The sequence below is a fragment of the Etheostoma spectabile genome, chromosome 16 (genome assembly GCF_008692095.1).
Source record: "Etheostoma spectabile isolate EspeVRDwgs_2016 chromosome 16, UIUC_Espe_1.0, whole genome shotgun sequence".
Classification (NCBI taxonomy): domain Eukaryota; kingdom Metazoa; phylum Chordata; class Actinopteri; order Perciformes; family Percidae; genus Etheostoma; species Etheostoma spectabile.
The window spans coordinates 25088960-25103048 of record NC_045748.1 but is presented as its reverse complement, the minus strand read 5'-3'; the positions used below and the strand labels follow the sequence as shown (position 1 = coordinate 25103048).

Here is a 14089-nt window from a genome sequence, read left to right as displayed (position 1 = left end):
ACATCTGCAGTAGTGTGTAAAAGGCAATCTTACCTGTGCTAAATATAGAACACAATAATCCTGATGAAGCAGCTGTAGATCAAGCAGCTCACCTGTAACCCCAAACACTCCACCCGGGGCCTATTAATAGACCACCCAGCAGCTGATGCAGTAGTGGGACTAACGTTGGGATGTGACTATTGTTCCCCAGCAGGTACTGTCGGTCTGACCAGGCATTACAGGGTTTACAGGGTTAGGGAGATCCCTTCAGACCTAACCCTGGCTTTCTTCAGTCTCGCGAAAATGGCCCAAGTTCAAACCAAATATGTTGCAATGGTAACCAAAGCAGATTTCTTGCTACTTTTTGAAGCATAATTACTTTTAACCTGGAGCCTATTGTCCCAGGCGTTGGAGACTCAGTGAATAATGTGAACAAAATAGTCTTCCAGTATCTGTTGAGAACGCTGTAACCGGCAGACACAAACCAGGTTTCTATGTGATCATGTAGGGCAAATGCCACCGTCAATGTATACTGTACGTCCACTAAAAGTGCCGTTTTTGGCTCAGTCTTGTTCTCAAATCTTGTGAGGTATCGTGCTGGAAGACAGTGGTGTGGAACTCGAGTGGGCAGAGGGGAGTTCCTGGGAATTTTAGAGTACAGAAACCTTTGTGTGTTGTTTTTGGTTAAATAAAAGCAAGTCAGTAAACTATACTATACTATATGTCTGGCCCTTATTGTGATTCTCAGTTCCAGTGTGGCCCTTAGTAAAATTGAGTTTGACACCCCCTGATTTGTCTTCAATTTTTTGGCAGATGATCATTTTACGGCATGACACCGGGAGCTGGTGAAGCGCAATCAATGAGCCTTGTAGCAATGAAGCAACTCCCCAACCCCGCTGCTGTACTGCACATGCGTGGGAGCTGTACTGCATATGCGTGGGTGCTGTACTGCACATGTGTGGGTGCTGTACTGGATATGTGTGGGTGCTGTACTGCACATGCGTGGGTGCTGTACTGCACATGCGTGGGTGCTGTACTGCACATGTGTGGGTGCTGTACTGCATATGTGTGGGTGCTGTACTGCATATGTGTGGGTGCTGTACTGCATATGTGGGGACAAACAGAGATATCCCGAATAATAGATAGATTTTTAATTGCGCAATTCTGAATTGTGTCAACAAAATGGCGAGCTACACTTTGCACAGTCATAGACAGGCTAAAGTTTAGGCTAGTTTTGCTACAGCGACAAATGGATCCTAACATTAGTCACTTAGATACATATGCATGGAAATGACTCTTTAAGTCATATTTCGGGGAAAAGTATGCTTATGATGTATTGTAGAAAATACTGAGGACATTTAAAGATGCAAGTCTGGTTTTATACTCTATATTTGTTCTGTTTGTGGTGTGAAAGCAGAGCAGAGCAGCCACAGGACTGTGTGATTTTAGACATCTGACTTTACCATGAATCCCAACGCTAAACCACTATAAAATCCATCTGCTGATGGGGAACTGTTAAAACCCTGTTAAAGGCCCTTTATTTGGCAGGAAACTAAATAAAGTGTCCTGAAGTGCCAGAGTAACAACACAGTCCGTTCAACAAACAGAAATGTGTGTGTGTATGTATGTATGTGTGTGTGTGTGTGTGTGTGTGTGTGTGTGGACTACTGTGTTTGTGTGTGCGCGTGTGTGACTGTGTGTGTACTTGTATGTGTTAATGCGTGTGTGTGTGTGCATGTGTGTGCGTGACTGTGTGTACTGTACTTGTGTGTATGTGTCTGTGCGTGTGTGTGTGTGTGCCTGTGTCCGTGCGTGTCCATGCGTGTGTGTATGTGTCGTCCATTTCTGTGTGCGTGTGTATGTGGTGTGCGTGTGTGTATGTGTGGGTGTGGGCGTGTGTGTGTGATGTGTGTATGTGGTATGTGTGGCGTGTGTGTGTGTGTGTGTGTATATGTGTGTGGTGTTGTGTATGTGTGCGTGATGTGGTGTGCGTGTATGTGGTGCCTGCGCGTGTGAGTGTGTGGTGTGTGTGTGTGTGTGTGTGTGTGTATGTGTCCGCGCATGTGTGTGTGTGTATGTGGGTGTGTGTGCGTGCGCGTGTGCGTGTGTGGTATGTGCGTGCGCGGTGTGGTGTGTGTGTATGTGTGTGTGTGTGTGCGTGTGGTGCGTGTGTAGGTGCGTGCGCGCGTGTAGTGTGTGGTGTGTGTGGTTGTGTGTGTGTGTATGTGTGTGTGTGGTGTGTGTGTGTGTGTGTGTGTGTGTGTGTGTGTGTGTGTGTGTGCGTGGTGTTATGTTGCGTGTGTGTGGTGGTGTGTGTGTGTGTGTGATGTGTGTGTGTGTGTTGTATGTGTGTGTGGGTGCGTGCGTGCGTGCGTGCGTGCGTGCGTGCGTGTGGTGATGACCTGGAGCCTCTTCATGGTCTGGGAGTCCTGGTCAGCCTTGACCTTGCAGGCCACCAGCAGCTGAGCGGTGGAGGCCGCCACCTGCTTGGCTGACGAGATCAGCTTCTCCTCGCTGGCGTGGCCCTGCACCGCCGAGTTGGCTGCCTCGCACAGGTTGTTGGTCGCCGCGGCAACCATTCGCGCCTGAGGAGTCAAAGGCAGCAAAGATAAGGTGATTAACTTGAAAAAACTAAACAAATAACTCAATTAGAGATGTTCCAATACCATTTTTTTCCTTTTTTAAAACACATTCTGATACCTGAATTTGTGTAACAGCTAATACTGAGTACTGATCCAATACCAGCGCGTGAAAAAATACAAGTATTTTAATAATGTAATAAAAGCTGTATACTACTTACCCTGTATAAACGTGATAAGATTCCTATCATTGTTATATGGCCTGGCTCGAGTTACAGTTACAGAGAATAAATGCCAAAGAACTTTATTGTCTACTTTGGAAAAAGTACATACATTGGCTAGTTTAGAGTGGACTTTTTTCAGGGGCTAAATTAAGAGCTATCGACTCAATGCAGAGACTAACATACTCACAGATAGTAATACCAGCATTTTAGGAACAAGTCTACTAACAATAATAAAAATTCCCTAATAAACCTTGAGGGGAAAGACTTACAGCTGAGATCAGTCCCTGAGACCACTGTCCATCATCCACCGCGTTGGCTTGGATCGCTCCCACCTGAAAAGACAGGAAAAACTGGGTTTAAGTCTGTGAAGCTAAAGCACGGGAATGTAGAAAACAAGCGTCTGGTTTTTGGGGGATAAGAATAAAATCGATGGACAAATTCAGGTTAGGAGAGAAAAGACTGTCATGTAGGTAAAGGGGTTTTCCATTTGGTTTATCAGCAAACATCAAGTTAGGAAGGAATGAATCCTCAGACAAGGACAAATAATGAAGGCGTGTCTACGCAGCAGTATTGTTTTTTTAAAAACACATATTCAAGTTGTTTTGATAAAATGATAACACCAGTAGAATAAGCTTAAACCTAACAACTCCACCTTGATTAGATATCTAGATTGAGATCTTTCCAGACCAATTCAAACGACTTTATTGGCATGAAAGTTTCAATCACCATGTCGCCAAAGCATCAGACAAAACACAAACTGTTATATGTACATAAACACAATATTAGGTTGGGTTTTTATCATTTTATAAATCTATTTGTCTGGCAAATATAAAAACAAAAGTTATTAAGCAATATGAAACAAAGTGAATTCTATTAAACACGTGAGGACAGTCAAATTTAACATCAGATATAAATATGTAAAGATATTTAAAAGCGGGCTCTTTTTATGTGGGGTATGTGTGTGTGTGTGTGTGTGTGTGTGTCATTCACTGTCCCTCAGGTTGTGGCATGTTTGTACATACTGGGCAGCAAGATAAGCACGTCTCCTCCCTGGAGAATGATTCATTTGGACTTTTTTTGAATTTGGACTAATTTTGCCAGAACCTTAGTTTACATTACACACACTGGATGGTGAGTTAATATCACAGGGACTACCTACGTGTCAACGTCTTTTCTACAGGGGCCTCTCTTCTCTTATAAACACCAACTGTTGGGCATCACAGCCTTACGTCATTGACTGTGCCCAAATTAGGTGTGCAGACCCTGAATGCATCAGTGTGTTTGTTCAGGAGCCATGTTGCATCATCTCAGTGCTCCTTAAAGTAAAGCACTGAACTCTAACCACGGATCCTTCTTTGTCTCAAAACGATCAGCTTCAATTTCATTCAGTTCCGGATCTCTTTTGGGGTTCAGGCGTGAAGACCTCGACTCTAAGATAGTGGGGTCATTTATGCGCAAGCTTTTCCTCTGTATGTGCTTTATAGTCCTGTCAATCTGGGGCTTGACCCAGGGGACATTGCAATAGTAGTCATTCAAGGTTTTATGGGACATCCAAGTACTATATTAAAAGTATCCTTTTATAAATTACAACAGCGACGTGTGCATCTCTGCTTTTCAACATGCCGTTTTCATATAATTTATGTATATAAATATTAATTCTTTCCTTTGCCTGAAAGCGTGTTGCTATGTGTGACGGGGTCCTAGATGTCCAGCTCTTTGGTCCCGAACCTTCTCATTAGGATTGCAACAGCAGTGTCTCAAAAATAAGGAATTTTGTTGGATAGTGTTCTCCAAAAGGACTAGTAGGTGTTTGTTTGATTTTAATTTCATAATGCACAGCGCAGGAGAAACTTGCAGTAAGTGCGTTCCATTTACCTCGACCTCAGAAGCCGGAGCTGGGAACGACGTCACACCTGAGTTGAATGGGTCCCATTTACAAGTTGGATTTTTTTATTGGGGGGTTAGCTCTAGCTAGGTTAGCAATTCCAGTTGATAACAACACATTATGTATGCATTTTTGTGCATACAAAAAGCGTAGCAGCATGTCCACATATAGACGTTGGACGTCGGGTGGAGCTAGAACATGTCAAAGGCTTATTTCACAGATAAGAGGAACGTTTCATTTTGATTCAATGGGGATTTAAAGTTTTACCCGGTGTAAAATAAAGCCACACTGAGTGAGCGCTGCTCATGGTTCTCTGCGGCTGCAACACAACAAGCGCCTGGAAGTACGGCGGCCGCTACGGGAACCAGAACCTTTTCTATTCTATTGGAAATCTCATTTTTTGGAACCGTTCTCAATGCCCAATCCCATTTCTCTGTAGCAGATGGGGGTTAAATGTTGCCTGCAGTATTCAGAACTGACACTAGAAGTAGATCTCAGAGTAATAATGGTGTAGTGTGATCCAGACGTACCTTCCCCTGAGCCACCAGCTCCCTCTGGGCGGCGGAGGCAGCTTTGACCAGAGCACTGGTGGCCGCTGCGATGGACTTGGCGGCCTCCAGAATCTGCTCCTCAAAGTTCAAGCTCTCATCGGCCTCCTGTTTACGAGAGAGGGAACCAACAGTCAGTAAACACACCGTGAGGGTCTGTGGGAGATTTATTAAAGCTAAAAGATTGGACCACGGTGCACTGGAAAAGCTCCACAAACACTTTGAAACGGAGGCTAACAGGGTACCCAATCCTCTTTTATTTATTGTTTTTATATGTGTATATGGGTTTGTGTATGTATGCACATGCATGTATGTTATTTAAGTTCATTTTATTATCTATTTTTTTGCTGTTATCATTACTTTGTGTTTGTAAACGTGTGTATGTGGCATATGTTTGTGGATGTGCATGTATATCTATGTATCTATCCATGTATCTATATAGTTTGAGTGCTCACCAAAATAAATGTTTAAATGATGCTGGACAAGTATTTCCAGATATCTAGAGTGTGTTTGACTCCTGAGGAGACTTACTGCTGGACAGCTAGATATTAAGTTCAGTACTGTCTCAGGCTTCTCTGCCCACTCTCATTGGACCGGCTGCCTTAGGTTAAATTGACTGTTCTGTTGATCTTTTGCTGTTGTTATTTGGTTTTGCTGCTTTAGTTAATCACCTCTTGTCTTTTGCTGCTTTTGCTGTGGGTTCAGCTGCTGCTTCTACTTCTGCTGTGTGTTTTGCTGACTTTGCTGTGTTTTTTTTGCCAGAATTTTGAGGTCTTACTAAATGTGACTGAAACGGTTTAGGGTGATCAGACTAGCTTAGCGTGGAGTTGGAGAGTGGTGCTTCACAACTGTCCAGGTGCTTTGTTGAGTAATTAGCTAAAGTGGGGCCTCCTCACCTGTAGCCAACACCAATCACCTCCTTATTAAAGCTGCACTTTCATATGGCTCTTTGTGGTTAATTGTACTTATTACTTGTTGTCAGGAGTTTGCACTTGGAAGTCGCTTTGGAAACAAGCGTCAGCTAAATGACATGTAATGAAATATACCACAAACTTATATTAGTGAATTGGAAGTATATGTAGAGGTTATTATTATTTGAACATATATTTGTATAACACACACACACACACACACACACACACACACACACACACACACACACACACACACACACACACACACACACACACACACACACACACACACACACACACACACACACACACACACACAGTGTTCTGTATGTGACCCTGTGCTGAGGTTAACAGGCTCAGCGTGGCTGACCTTGGGTTTGGTCCTGGGTCTCAGCTGCTCCAGTTTCTTGGCAGCTGCTTCAATAGCTGCCGCCGCTCCTAGCAGCTCGTTCTCGGCGATGACGGTGGGATCCTCAGGGTCCACCCACTCCGTTCCTACAACACACACACACACACAAACACACACACACAGTACCTGAAAACCCCTGACAGTTCAGGATTTCTATCAGCTGCATACTGATAATAGTTATAGATAATATGGCTCTATGCATCAGAATTTATTTTAAGGTTGCGCTACTTTTACAGACGTGTAAGGCCTGGGTCCACTTTGTATCACAGTTTCTCTGTGTATGTACTTTATGAACTTTGCACTCCAGTTATAGTGTCAATAGGTTAAGGTTCCAATAACCACTCTGCAAAGTGTGTCTCTCACTGCTCTTTCTTTATCAGGGCACAGTCTTCCCACCTGAATGTTTTGTAGGTAATGCATAATAGCCAGGGTATGCATATTTACGTATGGATATGCAATGCATCCACAGGTGACTTGCCAAAAGGCTGAATACATAATGTGCTCTCAGCATGATAGAGTCCAAACTCATCCATCTTTGCAGGGTAAATCCAGACAGCTAGCTAGACTATCTGTCCAATCAGAGTTTCTTCTACTTCTGAACATCCAGAAAAAAAAAAAAGTTCCTTCCCAAGACTATTTTGCTGAGGCACCATTGCTTAGCACCATCTATGACAATTGTGCTTGGTTTAGAGAAATGCCAATAAACCAGAGCAGGGTTTAATCCAATCCTGGAATGACGTGTGGACTAGCCAGACCCTCCTCTGCAGCGCTTTGGGTCATGGACCTACAATCACGCAGGCAGCGGGATTCAGTTGCAGCTAATAGCTCTTAGACCGGAACATTAATCTGTGATGTAAAGCTCTGAGGATGACTTTCCCCTCCGTTTGACAGACGATGCATTCGTGGAATCGCATCAGCTTCAAATGTAATTTGTACTGGACTCTTAAGATGGGGGATCCCAGAACAGAGCTGTGTGAAACTGTAGAACTCTACCAAGAGTATGTACAGTAATCCCACTTCAAATTACTTTCAGGGCTTATTTGCATGAAGTGCTCTAAATAAGACCCGATGCTGGGCTATTTAAGATGTCTTAAATGCATTCCTGTCTGCCCTTTCTGATACTTCCACTGGGGGCATCAAGTCAGAATTTAAGATTATTTTAAGTGGCTTAAAAAGGATCTTTCATTTCATATTTGAGATTGTACATCATGAATATTTCTTAATGTAATTGTCTTATTAGCATGATTAAAGTTAACTACTGTTGACAAATATTTCCATCAAGAAGCAGTAGGGCTGAATTGGACGTTCATTAATATAAAGAAGTAAATATAAAAAAGTTATGCAGTGCGGCATTAAGAAACAAGGAGACACCCAGAGGATTGCAGTTTTGTTCTGCTGTCATTTTTTAGCGGAAGAGGTCAAAGGTTAAAATACCTTTCATGGCCTCTGCGGCCTGGATGAGCTCAGTGACAGAGCCTGCCACCCGCTTGGAGTAGCTGGCCAACTGTTGCTTCAGGTCATGAGAGGGCTTCTGGATGATCTGTGGGTGAAAGGCAAAAAGCCACAACCTTTAATTCCACCCTTTTTTTACATTCACATTCTGCATTATTGATGCACAACATTTTTTAACTTGAATCAATCAAATCCCAGCCTGTGCAGGATATATTTTGATGAGAAAATAAGTTGCATTTTAAATTTTTGGAAAAAAACGCAAGGCACCGATATAATGGCCTTTAACTAATGGCATTTTTCCCACTGTATGGTACCTACTCGACTCTACTCGGCTTTTTTGGTTTTCCATTATGAAAATAGTCCCTGGTACCTGATAACAGGTAATTATTTTAGTACTACCTCCCAAGGTCCATATGAGGGGAGGTCCCAAGCTGCTGAGGCGATACCAAAAGGTGACGTGAAAACCTGCAGACTGCTGATTGGTCGGAGAGAATCGTCACTAATCACTGCGTCACCATTGCTAGCGACCGACAGACGGGGGGGGGGGGCTGTGACAACAGCCACACGCCGAGAATCAAAAGTAACACACCTTCGTTCTGTGTGTGTCGCGTCCGGTCACGGCCGTTTCCTATGGATATGACGACCAGCCACGCTCGCCTCACACATGAGGGGGTACTAATCCAGATGGAAAAAGGGGGATGGGGCCAGCAGGTACCATTAATGGAAAAACGCCTTGAGCGTTTGCGTATCCTGCGTTCCTTTGAAGCATAGGTTGTGCACGTCTTTAGAAATTAACACTACGCGTACACAAGATGCTATTTTGCACATGAACATGGGGGGGCAGTATATCATGCTGAACTAACTGGCTCAGTGTGTGTGGAGTTAATGCGGGCTAATCCGAAATCATCCACATCTCTCATTGGCAGAGAAACATACTTGCCATTGTCGTAACATACTTTTTTTCCTTGAGTGTTGCCTTGTCTGTTTTCATAAGTTCATGTTGCAAACTCTGAAGATGTCGACCAGGGACGATAGGGCCCAGATCTGCCCCCTAGTGGATATGCGTTTAATCCTCCAGGTACACGCAGAGTATGGAGGCAAGTATGTAAACAATGCAGTTTGCGTCGCCGACGTTTGTCTACGTGTACAAATTGTTAAAAATCTAGGAATTAAATATCTGTATAGTGTTTGTGTCTTTGCAGCATTAATAACAAACAGAGGCATAGGCAGGGTCGTGGACCTGGATCAAAGATCACTGTTCTTCCCCCCAGTCCAGTTCCACACACTCCAAGAATCTATGACAAGGACCACTGAGCTGTTTAGGGGGGATGGCGGTGGACACTGCATGCCGGGCTTCCCCTTTTATTCGTGACCCGTGTGTGTTTACGTATCTGCAGCTCGACACTAGGGAAGAACTACATAAAGTGTAAATTTATGGTGGCCATTAACAACAGGGGCCATGTTGAAACCATGTGTACGCACAAAACCTTTATACTCTTTATCGATCCCTTATGGGGAAATTACAATTTACACTCTGTTATTACACACCACACACAGGCCCAAAATAAATGACAGTCCATTCTCCACGCATGACTTATTTAAAGAAACATTGGAATGAGAGCGTGAGCCTTTCGCACAATACTTCAGACCACATTGTTTGTGGTAAAAGAATATGATAAAGGAAAGATAATGGTAAAGGAAAGATAAAAAAATATATAGGGCAGACAGAATAGAAAAATAAAACTTAGGTTGTAAGACAATCTATAACATGCTAATCAAATGTGCATTCATTCCATTTGTGTGATAAACTGTATCACTGTTTGTGATGTTTTTGATTGATGCTTTATGTATTTACCCCCAGGAGATCAAAGCATTCAGATTGATTCAGACTTATTGTCAGGCACTTGCAAAACCTGTTTTGATTTGAAAGATATCAACTAAATCACAGATGATTGTGATATTGCTGCAATGGTTATGGTTTTACAACGGTATGGATTTACAGGTATATATGATCAATTAATCACGACGGCTACAGCTATATAAAAAGCTGGAGAGATGCCAATTCACATCCTGGGCACTGCCAAGGTGCTCTTGAGCAAGGCAGCGACGCTCTCAACAGAGCAGGGTGCTCTGACATCTCTCCATCAGTGCATGTATAGGACCTGAGCATGTATTCAGGCCTGTGTGTAATAACAGACTGTACATTGTAAAAAGGGATCAATAAAGAGTATACAATTATTTAAATAAATTGTCATTGTTGCAAAACGTTGCTGATGAGAGTGCACTGCATACACAGAGTTTTATAATAGGACCCTTCATGTTGTATTTGTAGATTGTTCTGGTGCTGGGCGGTATGCTTTTTATCTTGGTTTTTTGATTAAATTCCAGGCGGTTTTACGGTATATTGTGGGATTTTCTTTCTATTGCTAAAATGGGAGTTTAAATAGGTTTATAATGGCTTATTCCACTGTCAGTGCATGTAATATAATAATATTTCAATGTCATCATGTTAAAAACTGTGATCACTAAAGGGTTTGCTTGGCTCCACAACCTTATACATTCACGTATAAGGAGAATGCATGAAACAGTTACAGAATGTACATAATAAAGTTACTACCATGAGTGAGAAGGGTACACAGTTAACAGGGCCCCCCTTCCTAATTCACTCCCAGATTATATTAAGTAGCTCTCTCAATGTAAAAATCATGTCATACGGGAAATTAATACCAGTATATGGTTCAAACTGGTATACCGCCCAGCACCAGGTTGTAGCCTCACACACTTTTATTAATAAGATGCACACACTAATGTTGGGGAATGGTTTGGTCCTTGTAAATTATGGAGTGTGGTCTAGACCTAATCTATCTGTAAGTGTCCCGAGATAACGGCTGTTTGGATCTGATACTAAAAACCAAATTGACTTAATGTTAGGCCCATCCCATAATTGAAGGGAAAGAATAGTAGACTAGTTGGATTTGCTGGTGCTTAGATGTGTTTGAGTTTGTGTCCTCAGACTGTCCTAGGTGGACATGCAGAATTCAGGTTGGAACAGTGTGTGACAGGTGCAAGGCATTAACAGGGCTCAGCCCTAGACCCGGCTCAGGTTTATTCAGATGTGTTGTCATGAGAAGATAGAGGCGAGGACGTAACTGCACAGGAACGCATGCAGCTGGCCAAACTAATGACACACTCACAAACACAAACACAAACACACACACACACACACACACACACACACACACACACACACACACACAGTTACCTGAGTTCCACCAACGAAACAATATTAGACTGTGGGAAACGGGCATCTTTTGGGTCACATAAACTCAAACAACTCCATGCATCAATTCAAAAACAGGTTAATTTGTCTGTGATCTTCACAACTGGACAGTGGCAGTGCTATATTGCCAACAGAGGGCAGGGACCATAGAGACACTGAGTGTGGAGAGGCAGGCTGCTCATTGTTCTGTTCCCAACCATCAGAGGGCAGCACCACAGGCTCAGATCACATCACAGCCACACGCCTGGGAGAATTCCCATTGTTCTATTACACCTAATCAAAGTGAAAATATACTTTAATGTCAGAATTAGGGCTGCACCATATGAGGGGAAATATGCGATAACGTTGTTGACATCGCAAAAGCAATATTACTTGCGATAAATAAAGAGATATTGATATGTACTCAGTTCTGCTTCTTTCAGTATTCTGCTGAAATACAAACTGCTGTTGAATTTAAAACAAATGAAAGGAAGTAATTTCCAACTTTCTTGTATTGAAAAAATTGAAGATGGAATTGAATATAAAACGGACCACTAAATAAAGAATGAGTCACAATTCAAAGTGTAGTTTTCTGCTGATATCTTCTTTCGACCTACACAAAAATAATCTGTCTGTTGCAATGTGTTTATAGCGCCAATTGAAATCGCGATGACGGTAAAAAAACTGCAGCCCTAGTCTGAATGAAAGCCTGCTGGGATATCTTCAGGGATATACAGAGGCAAATGGCATTTTAACCATAAGTACTGTTTAGTTATTTCAATTCTGTTCAGAGAAGTCCATCCCTCACCTTGGTGTGAGAAGTCCTTCATTTTTATTTTTGAGTAACTCAAGTTTTCGGCTGACTACTCAGAATAATGGAGAATTAGACTATATATACAGTTTTGGCAAATGTCCGTTCCCTTGTCAGCGGTCAATGGTGTGCAAATGCCCCAGCTGTCAATCATAATGTTTCACCCTGTTTTTTTTGCATCAAATAACTAATGAAAGCCAAACTGATCAGCAGACAAAACACTTGAACAAACATCTGCATGCTCAGAACTACCTAAAATAGACCTGGTTCCTCCCACTTTGACTCAGAGTCACTACTCACTCTGAAGATAATCTCTCTCTCTCACACACACACACACACACACACACACACGATACAATACGATACGATTGACATAGGCTACGGAGAAAGCTCTGCGTGGAGCCTCCGCATAACCATAAATCAGACCGACTCCCTTGGAATATGTTCAACTCCAGCTAAGTCAGACTCTTGACTCATCCAAACACCCCCCTCCTGTCCATAAGCAGAGCTGGTCCAACATCTGTTAACGTGCTGCTGATGCTACTCTGCCGCATTGCTATGGAATAAGGTCTCCAGTGAAGTGGTCAACCAATGCAAACCCACACTCGTGCAGGTCATGCTGGTGGTGTACTCACCGGCTTGCACCGCCATCAGTGAGCCACAAGTTTAAGGAACATTGACAGAGCGATGGGAAAAAGGAAAGAAAAGAGGTCATCAACCACATGACAGCTGATAGTATCAGACACATAGCAGGGGCAGATGTTTGGGAGCATGCTGCGAGCTCAAAACGTCTCTGGAACCAAATCATAGATTAATTATTACTATTCCTTTATTATTACTATGAAGGAAATGACAGCCACAGGATTTCAAAATTACATTTTAGAGTGGACCCAGGTTCCATTCAGCCCAGGATGATTTGTTCTGGAAGATGGGTCAATCCTAAGTGGTTTGGATAAACTGGGGTCAGACTAGTTTAATGATAGCCAGACAGATTATTTTAAGAAGAGGGAAGAATGAAGACTGGAGATGATATGTTGCTGATGTTAATAATAACAGACTGGAGATGATCTGTTACTGATGTTAATAATAATAACAGACTGGAGATGATATGTTACTGATGTTAATAATAATAACAACAGACTGGAGATGATCTGTTACTGATGTTAATAATAATAATAACAGACTGGAGATGATCGGAAAACTGAACAGATTTAGTGTCTTTGACTTCTAAACAACACTATCAGCCACACGACAACATAATAAGCTTTTAAAATCCTTTCAATTCAAAAACAATAAAAGTTTATATGAAACTTCCTCATTTTGAGTCAATTCTGAACCAATCAGCTGTTGGATCAGCGGAGAGCCTGGCGTTTCCCAGCATGCCCTGGGTCTTGCAGTTCGTGGAAAACAACTGCGGCCGCCTTGATCTCTCTCATGAGGTCATCGTTGACCACGCGTGCATGACGTCAGAGTGAGTCGGGATCAAGTCGGACACAGATCTACCCAGCATGCATTGGGCAACGATCACCGGTGATTGATTCTGCGCAGGCCTGACTCATCTCCAACGAACCTACTCTGTCTGAGGTCTTGGCCCGCCTTCTACAGAGCCCAGTCTGCTCTGATTGGTCAGCTGGCCTACTCTGTTGTGATGATCAACCTAATTCAAACAAGCCACTGGGCGAGCGATGCTTGTTTATAGCACATAGGAAAATCTGGGCTGGCTTTCTCAATCAGTGACATCTCTAATGGAGGTTTTCAGACAGCTGAGAGAGCTGTCTGTTGGAGGGAATGCTCCATTAAAAGGGAAATGTGTTTTTACTGTATACATCTATTGCAAACACAAACAACTCTACAACTCACTAAAAGACAGAGAAAATAAAAAAGCATTATAGGGGCTTTTAAAGTTCTGATTTGAGGTACTAATCGGATTGCCCTTAGCCTGAACTTAGCCTATGTTTGTTCCAACTCACCGAGTAAAGGATCACTTGGCCTGTCCACACTGTGTGGGTTGGGAAATGGCAGCTAGGAC

General features: G+C 42.8%; 1 protein-coding gene across 2 annotated transcripts in view; it reads right to left on the bottom strand.

Annotated features, from left to right (window-relative positions):
• The window catches only part of tln1 (talin 1), a 113507-nt gene that overhangs the window by 5751 nt on the left and 93667 nt on the right, over nucleotides 1–14089 (bottom strand). For both annotated transcript variants that reach the window (XM_032540168.1, XM_032540169.1), the window contains 5 exons: nucleotides 7973–8078; nucleotides 6500–6624; nucleotides 5198–5323; nucleotides 3052–3114; nucleotides 2382–2564 (listed from right to left, as the gene is read on the bottom strand). In XM_032540168.1, coding sequence (XP_032396059.1) covers nucleotides 2382–2564; nucleotides 3052–3114; nucleotides 5198–5323; nucleotides 6500–6624; nucleotides 7973–8078 — 603 coding nt within the window. The remainder of the gene's footprint in view (nucleotides 1–2381; nucleotides 2565–3051; nucleotides 3115–5197; nucleotides 5324–6499; nucleotides 6625–7972; nucleotides 8079–14089) is intronic.